Source organism: Podarcis cretensis, assembly GCF_951804945.1.
Source record: "Podarcis cretensis genome assembly, chromosome: 11".
Taxonomy (NCBI): Eukaryota; Metazoa; Chordata; class Lepidosauria; order Squamata; family Lacertidae; genus Podarcis; species Podarcis cretensis.
The window spans coordinates 8,752,585-8,769,315 of record NC_137180.1 but is presented as its reverse complement, the minus strand read 5'-3'; the positions used below and the strand labels follow the sequence as shown (position 1 = coordinate 8,769,315).

Here is a 16,731-nt window from a genome sequence, read left to right as displayed (position 1 = left end):
CAGGGGGTTGGACTAGATGATCCTTGGATTGGTATATATAGAAATATATTTGGCATCCCTCTCTCAAAGAGATATTTAACTTGTTAGGTTAGTTCATGTGACTTGTAGACTTTGAGTTGGATACCTAGATGGTCTTCCTCTGACAAAGAATCTTCCTTCTTAGTTTCTCATTGCGAACATCATGGATGAGAAACTTGATGTTGTTAGAATACAACTTTTGTCATCCTACAACCCTTGCCATTGTCCATACTGGTTGGAACTGATGAAAGTGTGTAGAGGTCTTGGGATGTGCAGACACCAAACCCCCATCTTGGCCTCACTGATGTGGTCCAAACAAAAGCAGAGCAATACATTTGGCACCAGCTTGGCTGCCGGAGTTGCCAGAAAGAGGCATACAATGCACCATCCAGTCATATTGGGGACTCCACTCCAGATTTGTGTAGGGTTTACTCCTTAACCTTTTCTTCTCCCAGCGATACCCTGCAAGACAATAGAGGGTAAAATCCAAGAGTAAAATCCAGGAGTTCAGCATTTGTAATTATGCACTTTCAAACCCTAATTTGTTCAAGGTTTTCAAATGGATAATATTTGTATTTCCCTCTTTGATTCAATTTTTGTATGTCGGGAAACAACACCTAATGTTCAGGTTGTATCAGCATACATGCTGATAATAAATTCTTGTTAAGTTTATGGTTAGGACCTTAATAAATATTAGTGGAAATATAATTGTGCAGTGCAAGCTGTATTCTGAAACTTATTGTATTATTTAATGTATTTTGGTTAGTAGAAAACTGATTTTACATTCCCTCCCTCAATGGACTAATGAATAAGCATGCAAGAGGTCTTGTAAGCAAAATTAGGATCTGCAGACTTTGTTATGATTGGATCAGAGTGTGGAAAATCAGTAAGCTGTATTATGTCAGCATCCTGCTCATGGAATAGGCTATATAAACAGAGGGTGTTGAGACAGTCTGCAAGTGAGCAGGCTTCCTTCTCAGTTACTTGAACCACTATAATTCTCTAGGTTTCTGTTTGTTTTGTAGTGAAATGGATTTTTCCAAATACTAGTGTTTTATTGTTACTAATTTCATTTAAATGGCATAGGGGACACAGAATCATGTAAGCAGGATTTTAAAGGAAAAGAGGCAGAAACACAGCAGTAAATTTAAGAGGTTCTAAACATTTCAAGAAGAAAGTTAAGAACTGGTAGATTTTAGTGTCTTAAAGACCTCAGAAATGCATGCTTTAATCTTGCTTTTTTAGGAAATTGGTGAAAGTAAATGTGAATTAAACTAGTGAATTAATAGGGTTATTGACAAGGAGGAAAAACAGAAAATGCAAATGACTCACCTTTTTCAGAGTGGTCCTCTTCAGGATGTGAATGCTATAATTTGAGAAACCTACTTTGGACATGACTGAAAATAGCAAGATTCTTTGTGTAATTACAGAGAAGTGCAAGATTGGGAGAGACTGTAGCTTAGTGGTATAGCACTTTGTATGCAGAAGGTCTAAGTTCAATTTCAGTTAAAAAGATTAGGCAGCAGGTGATGCAGACGATCTCTGCCTGAAACCATTGAGAGCCTCGGCCAAATTAGAATAGGATACAGTGGTACCTCGGGTTACATACGCTTCAGGTTACATACGTTTCAGGTTACAGACTCTGCTAACCCAGAAATAGTACCTTGGGTTAAGAACTTTGCTTCAGGATGAGAACAGAAATCGTGCTCTGGCGGCACGGCGGCAGCAGGAGGCCCCATTAGCTAAAGTGGTGCTTCAGGTTAAGAACAGTTTCAGGTTAAGAACGGACCTCTGGAACGAATTAAGTACTTAACCCGAGGTACCACTGTAGTTTGGGCTACATGGACAAATCATCTACCCTAAGGTATAAGGATGACTTCCATTCTTTTAATGTGATAACTTGCATTTTCTTTGTAAACTTTGAGATCTGTGCTCTGAATGTTCTCCCCATTACCACCCACCATCCAGTCAGCTAATGGTTTTATCAGCTTTTCCTTAAGGAGTTGTGAGCACACATTCCTTGTTGGTTTGCCACTGTTTGGAGGAAGAGGCTTAGAGAGGTATCTGGTGACTTCAGCAGTTCAGAAATTTTCATTGGACAAGATAACTGTTAGGTGGATTTGTATCTGGTTGACTGACTGAACTCCAAAAGTACTAATTAATAGTTCTTCATCATCCGGGGGGGAAAGTGACAAGTGGGGTGCCGTAGGGTTCTGTCCTGAATCCATTGTTGTTTCAAATCTTTAGAAATGACTTGGATGAAAGTATTGCTTGTCAAATTTGCAGATGACACCAAACTGGGAGCAGCCAATGCCTCTTGAAGACAGAAAGTGGGATTCAATATGACCTTAACAGATTGGAGAATGGACCAAAACTAGCAAAAGGAATTTTGATAGGGACAAATGTAAGCTTCTAGACTTGGGCAGGAAGACCCAGCTATACAAATATAAGATGGGGGACACTTTGCATTCCAGTAGTACATTCGAAAAGGATATAGGGGTGTTAGTAGACTACAGCTTACCATAAGTCAACAGTGTGATACAGCAGCAAAAAAAGCTAATGCTATTTTAGGCTGCATCAACAGAAGTATAGTGTCCTGATCAAGGGAAGTCATAAAGGTAAAGGTATCCCTGCCCGTACGGGCCAGTCGTGTCCGACTCTAGGGTTGTGCGGCCATCTCGCTTAAGAGGCCGGGGACTAGTGCTGTCCGGAGACACTTCCAGGTCATGTGGCCAGCGTGACAAAGCTGCTCTGGCGACCCTGCACCAGCGCAGCACACAGAAATGCCGTTTACCTTCCCGCTATAAAGCGGTACCTATTTATCTACTTGCACTTAAGGGTGCTTTCGAACTGCTAGGTGGGCAGGAGCTGGGACCGAACGACGGGAGCTCACCCCACCACAGGGATTCGAACCGCCGACCATACGATCGGCAAGTCCTAGGCGCTGAGGTTTTACCCACAGCTCCACCTGCGTCCCTCAAGGGAAGTCATAGTTGCTCTCTATTCTGCCTTGGTCAGACCACACCTGGACTACTGTGTTATTCTGGGCACCACAATTTAAGAAGGATACAGTCATACCTTGGTTGCCAAATGCCTTGGAACTTGTACGTTTTGGCTCCTGGACAATTGAAAACTGGAAGTGAGTGTTCTGGTTTTCGAATGATTTTCAGAAGCTGAACATCCGGTGTAGCTTCTGCGGCTTCCGATTGGCTGCAGGAGATGCCTGTAGCCAATCGGAAGCCACGTCTTGGTTTTTGAACAGTTCCGAAAGTCGAATGGACTCCCGGAACGCATTCTGTTCGAGAACCAAGGTATGACTGTATTGACAAGCTGAAACGTGCATAATAAATGAAAAGGAAATGAAAGATTTTATTTATCTGCCTTTGATTTCCAAAGTACTTAGAAACAACCAGAAAATGTGAGGGAAGAGAAAGGTTTCATGTTATCCATAGCATTGTTGTGAGCCTATTCTTTGCTTATACAAAATTAGGAGGAAGCTGCCTTTTACTGATTCGTTGCTCTATTTAGCTCAGTATTGTGTACACTGATCAGCAATAAGAATTCTAGGATTTCAGATAGGAATGTTTTCCAGCCATGTCTGGAGATGTCAAGAATTGAACATACGACTGGGCAAAGCATGTGTTCTACCAATAAGTGAAGGTCTAGATAGAAATTGAGTTCTCATTGGGTTTGATGGTGGTCAGGAGGATCCTGATTAATGGCCTTTTGATGGCTAGCGGTTAGACCAAGCCATTGGAATTAGTATGGTACTCTACATTCTACGTAGTGGCTGAATAACGATTTGTGCAGGCTTGAATTGGGCTAGAAAATGCTAACATTTTTTAAAAATTAGAGCTGATCTGCACCTTCAAAGCAATTATAGAAGACTAATGACTGAAATTAGGACAAATCATAAAAATATATTGGTTTGTGTTTGTTTTTATGTTTGAAGTTTGGCCACCACAATGATCAGTCTTGCTTTAAATCCAAAGCACTATTTCCTGTTTTAACATTTAAACCACTAGATGGCAGTATAACAGTTTTCTTTCTGCGAACTGTGGGTAGAACAAAATACTTTGTGTTCTTTCTTTTTTTACAGTAGATCTATAAAAGTATTTATTTTGTCTGTTCAACTTGTGCTCTGGAATAGTAAGAAAGAAAGGCTTTGGGGTTCTACTTTTTGGAAGCTATATTTCTTTTCCTATATATTGTTATGTATTTCCATTTTATCACGCTGTGTAACAAAACTGCATGTGTTTAAAATATATATGACTCATTGAGCAATTCACTTCAAATACACACACACACACACACACACACACACAATTAAAAAATAATTTATACATGGATAATCCTGGGTTCATATTACTATACTAGTATACGAGTCAGATCTAGAATGTGCAATATGCCACAGCCTTGATCTACTTCATGGATGTTTCTGGTGTGGCCTGTAAAAAGTCACTGTAAAGAAGCCTGTGCAGGATCACAAACTATTCTAGGATCTTGTAATTTTGAAGAAACAAGAGATCTAACTTCGCAGAGAAGAGGGAACCTTGTAAAGGGGTGCCAGAGCACTTCTATTTAAATCACAACGCAAGAGACAAGAGGTCTGAGTTCCTAAGAGGAGCTCTCAAACTCTCTCAGTTTGGGCCTATCAGATGCAGATTCCAGAGGGGATGTGCAGCACACATCATTCATAAAGTCTGTGGCTGTTCAAGTCCTATCAGGAAAAGCCTTTCCCCACAACCTTTAAGGCTCTTCATAGTCTACACATATCCATAGGATGATGCATCTCAGAGTTATGTCACACAATAATGCTGTGCAAATGATAAGTGTGTGGAACTTTACCATGTCCCTAGAAGGGGAAAGCTGTGACTATAGAACAGCAGGAGAATCTCCTCAGTGGGGCTGGAATAGCAGCCCACATAATCTCCCCATACACTGCCCTTCAGGCTTTGTGTTTCTTATAGCCCATTTGATTCTGCCATTTAAATCATGTTGGCATATTTTTCAGCTTGTGCCCTTTCAAATGTGTGATAAATATTTTATCGGAGCATTCGTTACGTAATTTTATATACATTCCCAAGATTCATGAAAGGATTTGACACTTGCTAATTTCCATTTGTTTCTTTTAATTATTCTTCTTTTTAATAGAAATCTTCCTTATTTGAGATAAAATGTTTTGGACTCATTGCCTCCTCTGTAAGTTCCATAGCTTACTGTTGAAGGTACAGATATTGAATTGAATTCAAGTTACATAAAGCCTGTAATCGATGCATTTGCTTTCCTGCTAACCCTATGACAATAACAGAAGTTGCTTAGTTTTTAATCAGATATTTCTCTCTCCTGTTGACTTTTCCTCTAGGGTTCATTGTGCCACTTGCTCTTATTTTCTGGGCTGAGAAATCATGACACTGATATCAACAACTTTATTTCAACTCTTGGGTTCACGTCTGCAGATTACTATTCTAAATTAATTGAAAATGTGAGTACTTAGTACATTTAACCTTTAGCTACAAGCATGGTGGATTGTATCAGGAGCCTACAAATGTGCTTACCATGCTTGCCATGGCAACTGTTGGCAAGTGCCCCTTTTCATCTTTGCCTTCATGGAGTGCTTCAGAAGCATGCAAAATGCCTTTGTAAATTCAGTGTGTTAGTTCAGAGCCATTCTCTAAGCCACTTGACACAATATGTTACCATAGAAGCTTGAGAGATGGAGGAACATATAAGAAATCACACAAGATTAAGAGAAAGTCAGCCACTTAACAACTTCTTAGCTAGAGTTTATTTGTCAAGGATGTCTGATAACCATTCCCTCACCTTGCAGAGAGTACAAGGACAGTGAGAAGGGGGAAAGTACTTAGCACTTCTCTAGCCTCCCCTGCCTAGAGGGACAACTTGTTAGCCACCTTCAGTCTCTTAGAAGAGAGTTAGGTGTGATAAAGTGGTACCTCGGGCTACATACGCTTCAGGTTACAGACTCCGCTAACACAGAAATAGTACCTCGGGTTAAGAACTTTGCTTCAGGATGAGGACAGAAATCGTGCTCCGGTGGCGTGGCAGCAGCAGGAGGCCCCATTAGCTAAAGTGGTGCTTCAGGTTAAGAACAGTTTCAGGTTAAGAACGGACCTCTGGAACAAATTAAGTACTTAACCCAAGGTACCACTGTATAAGTTTTTAAAATAAAAAATAAATACCCATGGGTTCTTTTCAGTTCTTGATTTATGGTCAAGACCATAAGTCACAAAAAGTACAGAGATTATTAATTCACTTGGAGATGCAAATCATAACAACGAGAAAATACTACTTTTTTGTAAATATTTTTTATTAATTTTTCATTAATAACACTCCAATTGATACAATACCAAATCTTGCCACATCATAATACTATGAGAAAATACTACTGATGCAACCTTCACTGAAATATGTCCTTCTTTGTAACATTTGATTGACTTTATTAAACAGGTGGTCTTATCGTTAGTGACAGAACTCAGCAGAAATCAGTTTAATGGAGTTAACAGACAACAAAGGTTAGTATTATCTTTCTGTGATTTTAGTATATAGATGACTAGAATGAATGTTCTGTTTCTTTTGTGGAAAAGCACTTATACTGAAAAAAACATTAAATATGTCTATTTCAAACTGTTCTTAAACATTTTTGTGGTAAGTATATTACTTAGCAAAACAGCTCACAGTGAATCCTCAACCTGCACTGCAACGGTGCCTTTCTCCCAGCTAAAATCACAGACATATGTACTAGCTAATTGAACATTGCATCATCCTTCAGTATTTTACTTGATTCAACTGCAACTCACCCCAATCAGTGTTTCATGATAATCTTCCCTTGAGCCTGTGAGCAATTGGGGGACCACGTTCTGCAGTATTTAGTTACTGAACTGTCTACAAAGGCAACCCAAGGTAAAGCACATTGCAGTCATCTAATATTGAGGTTACCAAAGCATAGATAGATCACTGCAACCAGATTATCTCAGATAGGGTCATAGTTTGGCAGTTGATGGAAAGCACGTCACACAACCAATACCAGTTCTACCTCAAGTGGCAGAGGCAGACCGGTTGTCTTCGCATATTTTATTTCACCTGCCTCACAGCTCAAACAATGTTATCTGTTCCCATATCAAGCCATAGCCATGCAGGCAATGTTCTGCTCCAGGTATAGCAGCTCATCTTGTATATACGCTTGCAGATTTGTATGAGCTTTATTTTCTTTAAATGTAGATTTTACTACTCCAATAATCCAGGGCATTTCTCCAGTAATCTCCATTACTGAAACTATACTCCTATCGCTTGGAGACTTGATTTTACAGTTTTTGTCTGTCCACTTGGAAACCATGGAAATTAGATTGCATTGTGCACAAATCACAGAATCTTGGAAAAGAGCCAGAGAAAGTTCATGTTTCTTTCAGCTGCACACCTGATGTCAGTCAATAGCAAAATTTCTGTTGAGTTGGGATTTCTCTGTGAATCTGCTGAAAGCTCTGTCATGGGTAATATGTCTCTGGTGTTCTCTTGAGTATTGTTCTATACAAGTCCAAGTGTTTATTGTTGTCAGAGCAAGAGTGTACCCTGCCTAAACATATGAATGTAGTTGAGGTATGCAATGTGTTGTGAATGTAGCTGCATTTCAAATAAATATTTATTTTATTTTAATTTATATATTTTTTATTTATTTTGCTAGTCCTTAGGATAAAAATGTCTTCCTTTTAGCTACAAGTAGATATTTGTTCTAGTTCTCTGTGTTTAATGTTTTAGAAAAGTAAAAATATAACCGTTTCATCCTACAAAAGAAACCTTATTTTGTTTCTCCAGTATGTCTTCACGGGTAAAATCCATATCCCTTCTCTGTATACCTCTTATTACTTTGCCTGATGTAATGCCACTGCTGGAAGCACTTCTTAGCTATCATGAAGATGGATCACAAGAGGTCCTCCATGCTGAATTTTTAGAAGCGGTGAATAAGGCTGTGTTACAGTAAGTAGCCTAGAAAACACCCCAGTTCCCCTTTCATTGAAATTATGGTTAACCATCTGTTGAAATTTCATGTTTGTTTCTTCTGTTATCTACCATATTGGAACAGCATATATTCATTCCATAGCACCTCTATGTAGCTAATATGCATGCTTCCATATAGGAGTGCACATGGGCTCACAGAATGTCTGGCTGCTGTTTGATCTTACCCTCTTTGACAGGCTTTTGTGTCTCCTGTATGGTTGATAGGTAAAGGTAAAGGGACCCCTGACCATGGTTGATAGGTAAAGGTAAAAAACTGACCATTAGGTCCAGTTGTGGCCAACTCTGGGGTTGCGGCGCTCATCTCGCTTTATTGGCCGAGGGAGCCAGTGTACAGCTTCCGGGTCATGTGGCCAGCATGACTAAGCCACTTCTGGCGAACCAGAGCAGCACACGGAAATAGCGTTTACCTTCCCGCTGGAGCGATACCTATTTATCTACTTGCACTTTGACGTGCTTTCGACCTGCTAGGTGGGCAGGAGCAGGGACCGAGCAACAGGAGCTCACCCCGTCACGGGGATTTGAACCGCCTACCTTCTGATCGGCAAGTCCTAGGCTCTGTGGTTTAACCCACAGTGCCACCCGCGTCGCTTATATGGTTGATACAGGTGAACAAATTTATTTCTGCTCATGAATTGCATTTTGTGGATCAGGAAGAGCATGTTCTCCTTCTGGATTGCATCTCTTAGTGATCACATTACTTGATTCTACCCTGCAGTGACTTTTTGCAGTGATGATTCAGGTGAGTCTTTGAATTTGTTCTGCCTGCTGCCACCCAGCTATCAACTGAGGTGTTTAGGGCAGGTGAATGCATTTTTTTATTGTTCAGGCAAGGAAGTACAGGAGTCTCTGGCATAGAAAAATATGCAAGTCCACTCACAAGAGAGAACATACTGAATGGTTTCTCCTTGCCAAAAAACCCCAGGGAAATTATTTATTAGCACATTTTTTTCTAAGAAATCCTGAATTATTACTTAGCTTCTTTGAAAACTCATACATTTTCTTCTAATTGACAATTTCTGTTCTTATGCAAAGGGGAGTAGTGCTCCTGTTGCATTCCATGCTTCCGTCCACACCTTTACTTGAAGGGAGATCCGTTTCTCTCTTTCTCCTTTGTCCTCAGAATGTCCTGAAAGGCAGGTCGGTGGTGGTGGTGGGAAGCCAGGCACATTTGCCCCAGGCCTTGGAGGGCTAAGCTGTCTGGGGGCCTACACCAGGGACTGGCTGCTTTTTAGTTTGAGTTTATAACTTGTATTCTAACAAGATTCCTGTTCAGGCTTCAGACAAGCTCTGCACGGGCCTCTTGAAAGGAAAGGACAGTCTTCTGGTTCCTGACTGATGTTTTCATTGTTGGGCTGCCTTTTGCACCAGTGGGTTTTATATTTTTGATGCTGACGATACAGAAGCACTCTTAAGACTGGGATTCTGAATGTGGCTCCTGGGTGCACCCACAGAGACCTACCAGGGCACCTGCCAGACGCTCTAATCCCTTCAGCACCAGATTACAAAGTATAAAGTTTCATTTCATTCTTCCTGCATTCTGTCCAAGCTTTCTGTTTAAGACCACCACGGTTCTAACTGGTCAGCACACTTGGAAAAGAGAACCGTTCTCTGTGGGTAGCGTCCAACTAGACGTGAACAGCAAGAGGAAGAAAGCTATTTCATTGGGAGGGGTGGTGTGTTGGCTGGCAGAGAGAGAAGTTTCCTTCTGTGAAATGGTGGGTGGCTTGCCTTCTACGAAATGAAAGATCTGATAGAGCAGGCAACACTGAGTACAAAGGAGTTGTTTTGCATTTTGGGGCTCAGGCTCTATATTGTCATTGTGGCCAACCAAAGCTATGATTTTGTGTAGTGATCAAGCCAATTGATTAAAAAAAAAAAGTCGACTACTTCATAGTAAGTTTTAAAGATACTCTGTTTTGTCACATAGCATCACATTTATTTGGGGGCTTGCCTGATCCACAGGGAAAGGCAAGCTCACTTTATTAGGAGCACCTGCCCTGCCACAAGGAAGGCCTGATTCAACATACATCTATCAAAACAGCAGTGTATGCATTAATGATGGCATTAGGGGCCAGACCACACCCCAAACAATAAGAAGTGTTGCTTTGTTTTGGGAAGAATGTATGCCTCTTGGCATTTTATGCACCAAAGGGCATAATGAGAGAGGCAAGCAGTACACCACACAAGAGAAGTATGTTCTATCAAAACTGGATGTACCCCTCAAACTGCAGTCTATATCTATGTAATGTTTGAATAATTCAAACAACTTCATGATGAGGCTAACATAGAATATATCACAACCTTCTGTATGGGACCATGGGCTGAAATCAATCTGAAACTGAGATCGTAGTGGGAGGTAGTGGGAGACAGCAGCAACATTTCCTGGAAGTGTGAAAGTCAGATTGTTACCTGTTCACAGTTGTCCACAAGAAGCAGTGAGCCACTGACCAGAAGGAAGAATTTAGGTTAAGTCATCTGAAAAAAGCCTGTGAGGGGAGAAGATGAGGGCAACTGGCTATTGGTTTAGAATACGGAAAAGAACTAATGCAAGGGAGATAGCAACCAAAGTATCATATGCTAAAAATCCTATTATCTGCTATTACAAATATTAATAAATCACATTTAACTCTCCTGATCTATTAGCTCCTTAGCTTAAACTTAGGTACTGTGTGATCGTTGGTAAATAAGGTAATATATAGAATTAAATGGTGTCAGCAGAGATTAAAGGAATAAGAAAAGCAAGCATCTTCAATATGCACTGAAAGTGGGGGTCCTGTCTGAAATAACTTAAAGGTGAGATCTTATAACTAGAGATAAAAAAATGAAAAGTAACAAGCCATCACACCCTCATTTCCCACCCTATTACATCCAAGTTTAACTAAGCAATGTTACAAGGTGTACCGCAGAACCCATATGTATTCCTAGATACACTCTTAAGAGGTTTAAGAACCTAAACTGTTAGATTAAATGTGTGTCCACTATGACTATGTTCCCCATCCTTGTGCCCACAAAAAGTTCACACATCTGAGGAATACATAAAGATTGGATTATTACTTGAAATAAGAGTAACAGTATATGGCTGCTGCTTTTAGACAGCAAAGTTACAATATAAGTGGGCAGCATGCCACCTTGATCTTGAGAGTAAAAAGATGTTCTAACTCCAAAAGCCTGGAGAGTGAATGTGATTGTTTGCCACAGTACCCACAATAAAGTGATGTGAGAAAGGGTGGAGAAGGGGTATACCTGTCCTGAATTAAGTAGAACCTAAATCAATGGTTTTGTTTGAGAGTTCTCCCCATCAATGTACTATACACAAGCCTACAGTGTCACTCTCTTCCCTTTCTTGGTCCATGATCCAGTGAAGTGTGAGGCTGGTTCTTGAGAGTGTAGAGGCAAAAGGGGGGGTTTATTTTTCACAGAAGGTTCCATTTTCTGTGCAAAACTCCATTTTTTCCTATAAGAGGTGATAGTTAAACTTTGCTGATAACACGAGATTCATGTGCTGATCTTTATTTTAGGTATTCAGAGATCGGAATATTTTCTCATGCCTTCCGGGTCATATTTAAGATATGGACCAGTACAAGGGTTAAAATAGTTTAAAATTCAGGGGTATTTTTTTATATTAAATTATGCCAACTTCAGTAATGCCATGATCTACAGAAATAAATCATAGAAAAAGTTCACATTAGCACCCATCATTAGAACACAACAATGTTTCTGGTCGTGGGCATAGTGTGCACGCAGTAAGCTGGAAATTGTTCATAAAATGAAGAAAAGGTTGCTAATTATTATTCTTACTGTTCTGTAATTATTCTAATTCCAGCTTGCTTCAGTTAGCACAGCAACTGGAAACAATTATGAAAGAGCAATGAAAAAGAAAATTCTGGACTTGCATATGATTTTATGTTCTTTTTAAAGGAAGGAGGGCAGTTTTGTGGCCAGGAATGTGGACTCCAAGATTAAAATGGAGGAGGAGAAAATCTCATTCACCACCAGACAATGGAAACTTAGAGCAGGGGTTCCCAACCTTCTGGGTCCATTTGGAAATTTGAGACTGTTTTTGGCCATCACTATTGCAATTTGGGGGGGGGGGGCATGAACAATGACTTTATTGCCCTCATGTCCTGTTTGTGGGTTTCCTGTAGGCATCTGGTAAGCCACTGTAGCCAGAATGCTGGACCAGATATGGCCTTGGCTGATGTAGCAGGGTTGTTACGTTGTTATGGCACAGCATGGCTACTCAGGTGGGCATTGCCAGTCACAAGACATCTGTTTCATAGTAGGCTGAGATGAACATTTTATTTATTTTTCCAATACAGAAAAAAGATTTTCTTGCCTGAATCTGCTGTGCTGCAGTTGTGGCTTCGCCATCTGCCTGGTCTGGAGAAAGCAGTGCTGCAGAATCTTGAAATTCTAATCTCAACTCAGCCAAGTTCACTGGAAGAGATGGCATGCCTGATAAAATCTTCCTTATTGGTAAGTGGGATGTACTGGCATTAGAAAACTATTAAGATTTTGCTGCTCCTGTTGTACCAAAAGTCCTTTAAATATTTCTAAAATACACAATAAAAGTATATTCAGGAGCAAGCAGTCCAAGTGGTACTTGTAGACTTTGTGCATATGCAATACTAAGTCATGGTTTATTTGTTCATCTGAATGCGGCTTCATGGCTTGACTGTGAATAAACCACACTCATAAACCATACTTGGGTGGTAGTTTCTAAAACTTGATTTACATTAACCATGGTTTAGCGTTATGTGCCAACCTGGCCATATACGGTAGTCCTAGCAATAAGTAGAAGAGTAAATAGCATAATGATCTATGGCTTTAAGGTCATAGATCTTTAAGGTAATCTTGAGAGTGCAGTATTATTAGTAAGAAAAAAGGGTGTGATTTTCATTTTTTAATTGTTTTTATTGAAAGATTTTCAGGGCTAACAAAGGTACAGTGGTGCCCCGCAAGATGAATGCCTCGCAAGACGAAAAACCCGCTAGACGAAAAGGTTTTCCGTTTTTGAGGCGCTTCGCAAGACGAATTTCGCTATGGGCTTGCTTTGCAAGACGAAAACGTCTTGCGAGTCTTGCGATTTTTTTTTCTTTTTTCTCCCTTTTTCTAAGCCGCTAATAGCCGCTAAGCCGCTAATAGCGCTAATCCGCTAATCCACTAATAGGGTTGCTTCGCAAGACGAAAAAACCGCAAGACGAAGAGACTCGCGGAACGGATTCTTTTCGTCTTGCGAGGCACCACTGTATATATAACCTCTCTGTTTTCAGTTCATGGAGTCCTATTGATGAGTTGGCTTCCTGTTATACATTTTAACAACACAATATTATTGTTGGCTAAAACTGATTGTGAATGCATCTGTCAAAAAAAGCCTCTAATTGGGCTGTAATTAGGGTTGTTTGGTGCTGAGGGATGGGCCCCTATCATCCAGAGCAGCCAGTTAAAGATGGGTAGGAAGAGAGAGCGGTTTGGAATCAAGGATTCTTTTTGTTTCTCAACAGTTATATGCCTCCCCTCCAGGTTACCTTCCCACCCATCTAGTAGGAAGAACTACTTCAGTTTCATAATCAGGCAAGAGATTTTTGCAATTCCAAGTGCTTTTGTCCTTGGTTTCACATTATAAGCCTGCCATGAAACTGACTTCAAGTGAAAAGGAAGTCTGAACAGTTCCAGTCTATAGGCATAATTTTGGATTGCCATTGGATATTCAGAGAACCATAGTCCTTTAAGAACCAAAGAAATAATCCCAGAGATAAGCCGGTTAATTTAAGTTACAATTATTTTAAATAAATAAGCAACCAGGACAGTAATTGATAATATTTCTAATGCAACCATGAATGTATCTTCAATAGGGCTTTGCCTGAATGATGTAGGACAATGTTATATATCCGCATCTTGTAGAATACAACATTGAGCAGTATACAGAGCAGCAACTTTTAAAGTTTAGTCTTGGTAGTGGAAGACTGCTGTGCTTTATTATGGAAGAAATATGATACTCAACACTGTTATATTAGGGCTCCAAATGTAATTAAAGTGTGATGGTCTAGTAACTTCTAGTTTATGTGGTGTGCTGTTACTTGTGTTTCCATCCCTTGGGAAAAAATGAAATTGGTAATGGAAATTCTATAGTTACTAGGAAGTATAAAAACAAAAGATAAGTGTTATACAGGTTGCACATAGTGAAATGTCCTCTATAAATACTGTTTTGCTTTTCAGGAGTAGGTAACACTAGTTCTTTTTCCAGATGGTTAAAGGTGTGTGCATAAAGCATACCAAAATAATCAGGCAAATATCTTGTGTGAACTGCATGGGGAAGGGAAACAGTTACAGGTATTGTCAGAAATTAGTTGTATGAATGTTGCAGTCTTTTTGCACTGATGCCCAGCCACAGGTATCACCAAAGTGATTTTCTCATGAATGCAAAAGCATTCTGCTGGACTCACTGGTCTTCTGTGGCCAACTCTGTTCAGTAACACCAGCAGGCGATGCTTGTGCAACTTGCAACAGCATGAAAATTGTTTGCATAATAGCATGAGAAACTGGAGACCGTGGCCCACACATGGGTATATATCTGCTGGGATGGACTTTTAGCTCAATCCACCAGTTAATTTCAGCTGAGCAACTGCTTTTGAAACACAGTCTGTTCCCAGCTTTCGATTTGATGTGATTTTGTTTTTCAGTCTTGATATCGTTGCCTCTTTTGTGTCAAGAGATCTGAAACTGATCCCAAGGTGTTCATCTGCAGTATGAGTGTGCCTTCACATTGGGTACTAGGGAAGAGGAGAACAAAAGCCTTTATAGCTCACTGGCTAAATATGCACTACAACCTGGTGTAGCACAAGGCTTTATTTTCTGCCGTTTCCTGGCTACCCATATAAAAAGATGGAGTTCAGATAGAGCTAGGGGCACTGACAAGGAAAAGCAACTGCCAGTTTCTGATGCTCTTAGGCTAGTTTAAATAAAGTCACATTTCACTTTGTGCAGATTTTCTCAGATTCTTTCAGTTGACAGCTTTTTATTTAGATTCCACTAACACTGTGTATTGCTTAAGAGATTTTCTGTCTTCTATTAAGAACCCTTTGAGCATGTAAACATTCGCTGTAACATTTCAAATAGAACACAATCAGTATTTGAGACTAAACGTCAGCTAAGCTTAACTTCAACAGAAAGTTGTAGAACACCAAAAAAATAAATGCAGGTGATACTGCAGTGCAGTGCAAGTCCATGTGACATCAATTTATTGCTAGCTAAACTAAGCTATTAGTTAATCTTACATAGAATTCTTGACTGGTTCCAAAATGCATTTGATATTGCAGACTCTGCAAACTAAAATTACGTATGGCCATGATCAAGCTTACTTATTAAGTTGTTTGTGTCCAGCAAAGCCTGGTGTTTTAGCTTCACAGCAACTTTATGAGGTAGATTAGTTTGAGAACTTCACAGCTGAAAAGGAATTTGAACTTGCATAGTTCACTTTGGCACTTGCATAGTCAAACTAACCACCCATGTGTAAGAAGGCAGCTGTCAGAACTGAGCATGCTCAGTGGCCATGAAACATACTTGTGAAGGAGAAAGGGAAAATGGGATAGGGGATGTGTGAATGGAATGGTTAGGATCCTGAACAGAAGCAACCCACAGTGCAACATTTCATTGCAGGGCCCCACTTGTACACTTTTATTACCAATCTCAGTTCTCCGAGTGCTGATCCATATGTGGCCCATCCACCCACACAAAGGAGCTATCTGTAGGCTTGGGGGAGCCACAAGATTTGAAAAAGTGCAAAAAATCTTTAGCAGGGGGACCCTGTGGGGGGAAACCACAAAACCATTCCACAAGTACTGAGGATGCTCAGTGACCACACAATGATAATTGACTATTGGGGTGGTGGTGGCTAGAATCCTGAATGGGAGCACTCTACAGTGTAACATTTTGTTATGGATCAACTTTTTCCTTACTGTGTTTAAGTGTGTGTGCGCGTGCGTGCGTGCGTGCTACTCTTCTTGGCAGAGAAAGGTAAAAATGCAAGGCCATTGCTAAAGTTAAGGAGGTGTTAAAGGCTGTCTAGTAAATAAGATTCTATGGTATGGTTAAAAAAGATAGTGGTGTTAACCTTAATAATATGAAAACCACCAGCCCTCAAATTGTACAAATATGTGAAACCGAGCAGTCTAGTAGCAGTTACTGTGTGCAAGAAAGGCACTACACCTCCTGCCTATATTTTGTCACTTTAACATATATCACCCAATTCACTTTCAAAAGGAATTTGGAAATGACAGTTCTTCAACAATCTGTATTTATTTTTATTTTTATTTTAGAAATATGTGATAAAGCCAGCTGTGAATAGTCATGAACACTAGGTGGCATACATTTAATATGATAACTTAAATGTAACTATATGGCAAAACACTGGAGTACAACATGAAAATGAGGTGACATGTAATCTTTTCAATATGATAGTGACATGTGAGGAAAAATGAGAAGATGTTTAGACTAACAGTTCTCTTCTCGTTTCCGCCTTTATGCTTTGTGAGATCTATACTTCCTCAAAATATTTTCCCCTGTGTAGCTGGCTTGGCTACATGAATATTTGCTTTGAGCACTTGGAGTGGAGCTTTCCCAACATGAAAGTTGGATGGAACAATTTCTGTTTGCTCAGTGCTCCAAGTTGGGGCAGCT

The 16,731-nt window shown here is 40.0% G+C and overlaps 1 protein-coding gene across 6 annotated transcripts in view; it reads left to right on the top strand.

Annotated features, from left to right (window-relative positions):
- The window catches only part of FANCC (FA complementation group C), a 77,439-nt gene that overhangs the window by 42,728 nt on the left and 17,980 nt on the right, over positions 1 to 16,731 (top strand). For all 6 annotated transcript variants that reach the window (XR_013843765.1, XR_013843766.1, XR_013843767.1 and 3 more), the window contains 4 exons: positions 5,384 to 5,503; positions 6,487 to 6,551; positions 7,849 to 8,010; positions 12,372 to 12,528. Coding sequence is in view for 1 of the 6 variants with exons in the window: in XM_079996096.1 (XP_079852222.1) it covers positions 5,384 to 5,503; positions 6,487 to 6,551; positions 7,849 to 8,010; positions 12,372 to 12,528 (504 nt within the window). In the remaining 5 variants the exon portion in view is untranslated. The remainder of the gene's footprint in view (positions 1 to 5,383; positions 5,504 to 6,486; positions 6,552 to 7,848; positions 8,011 to 12,371; positions 12,529 to 16,731) is intronic.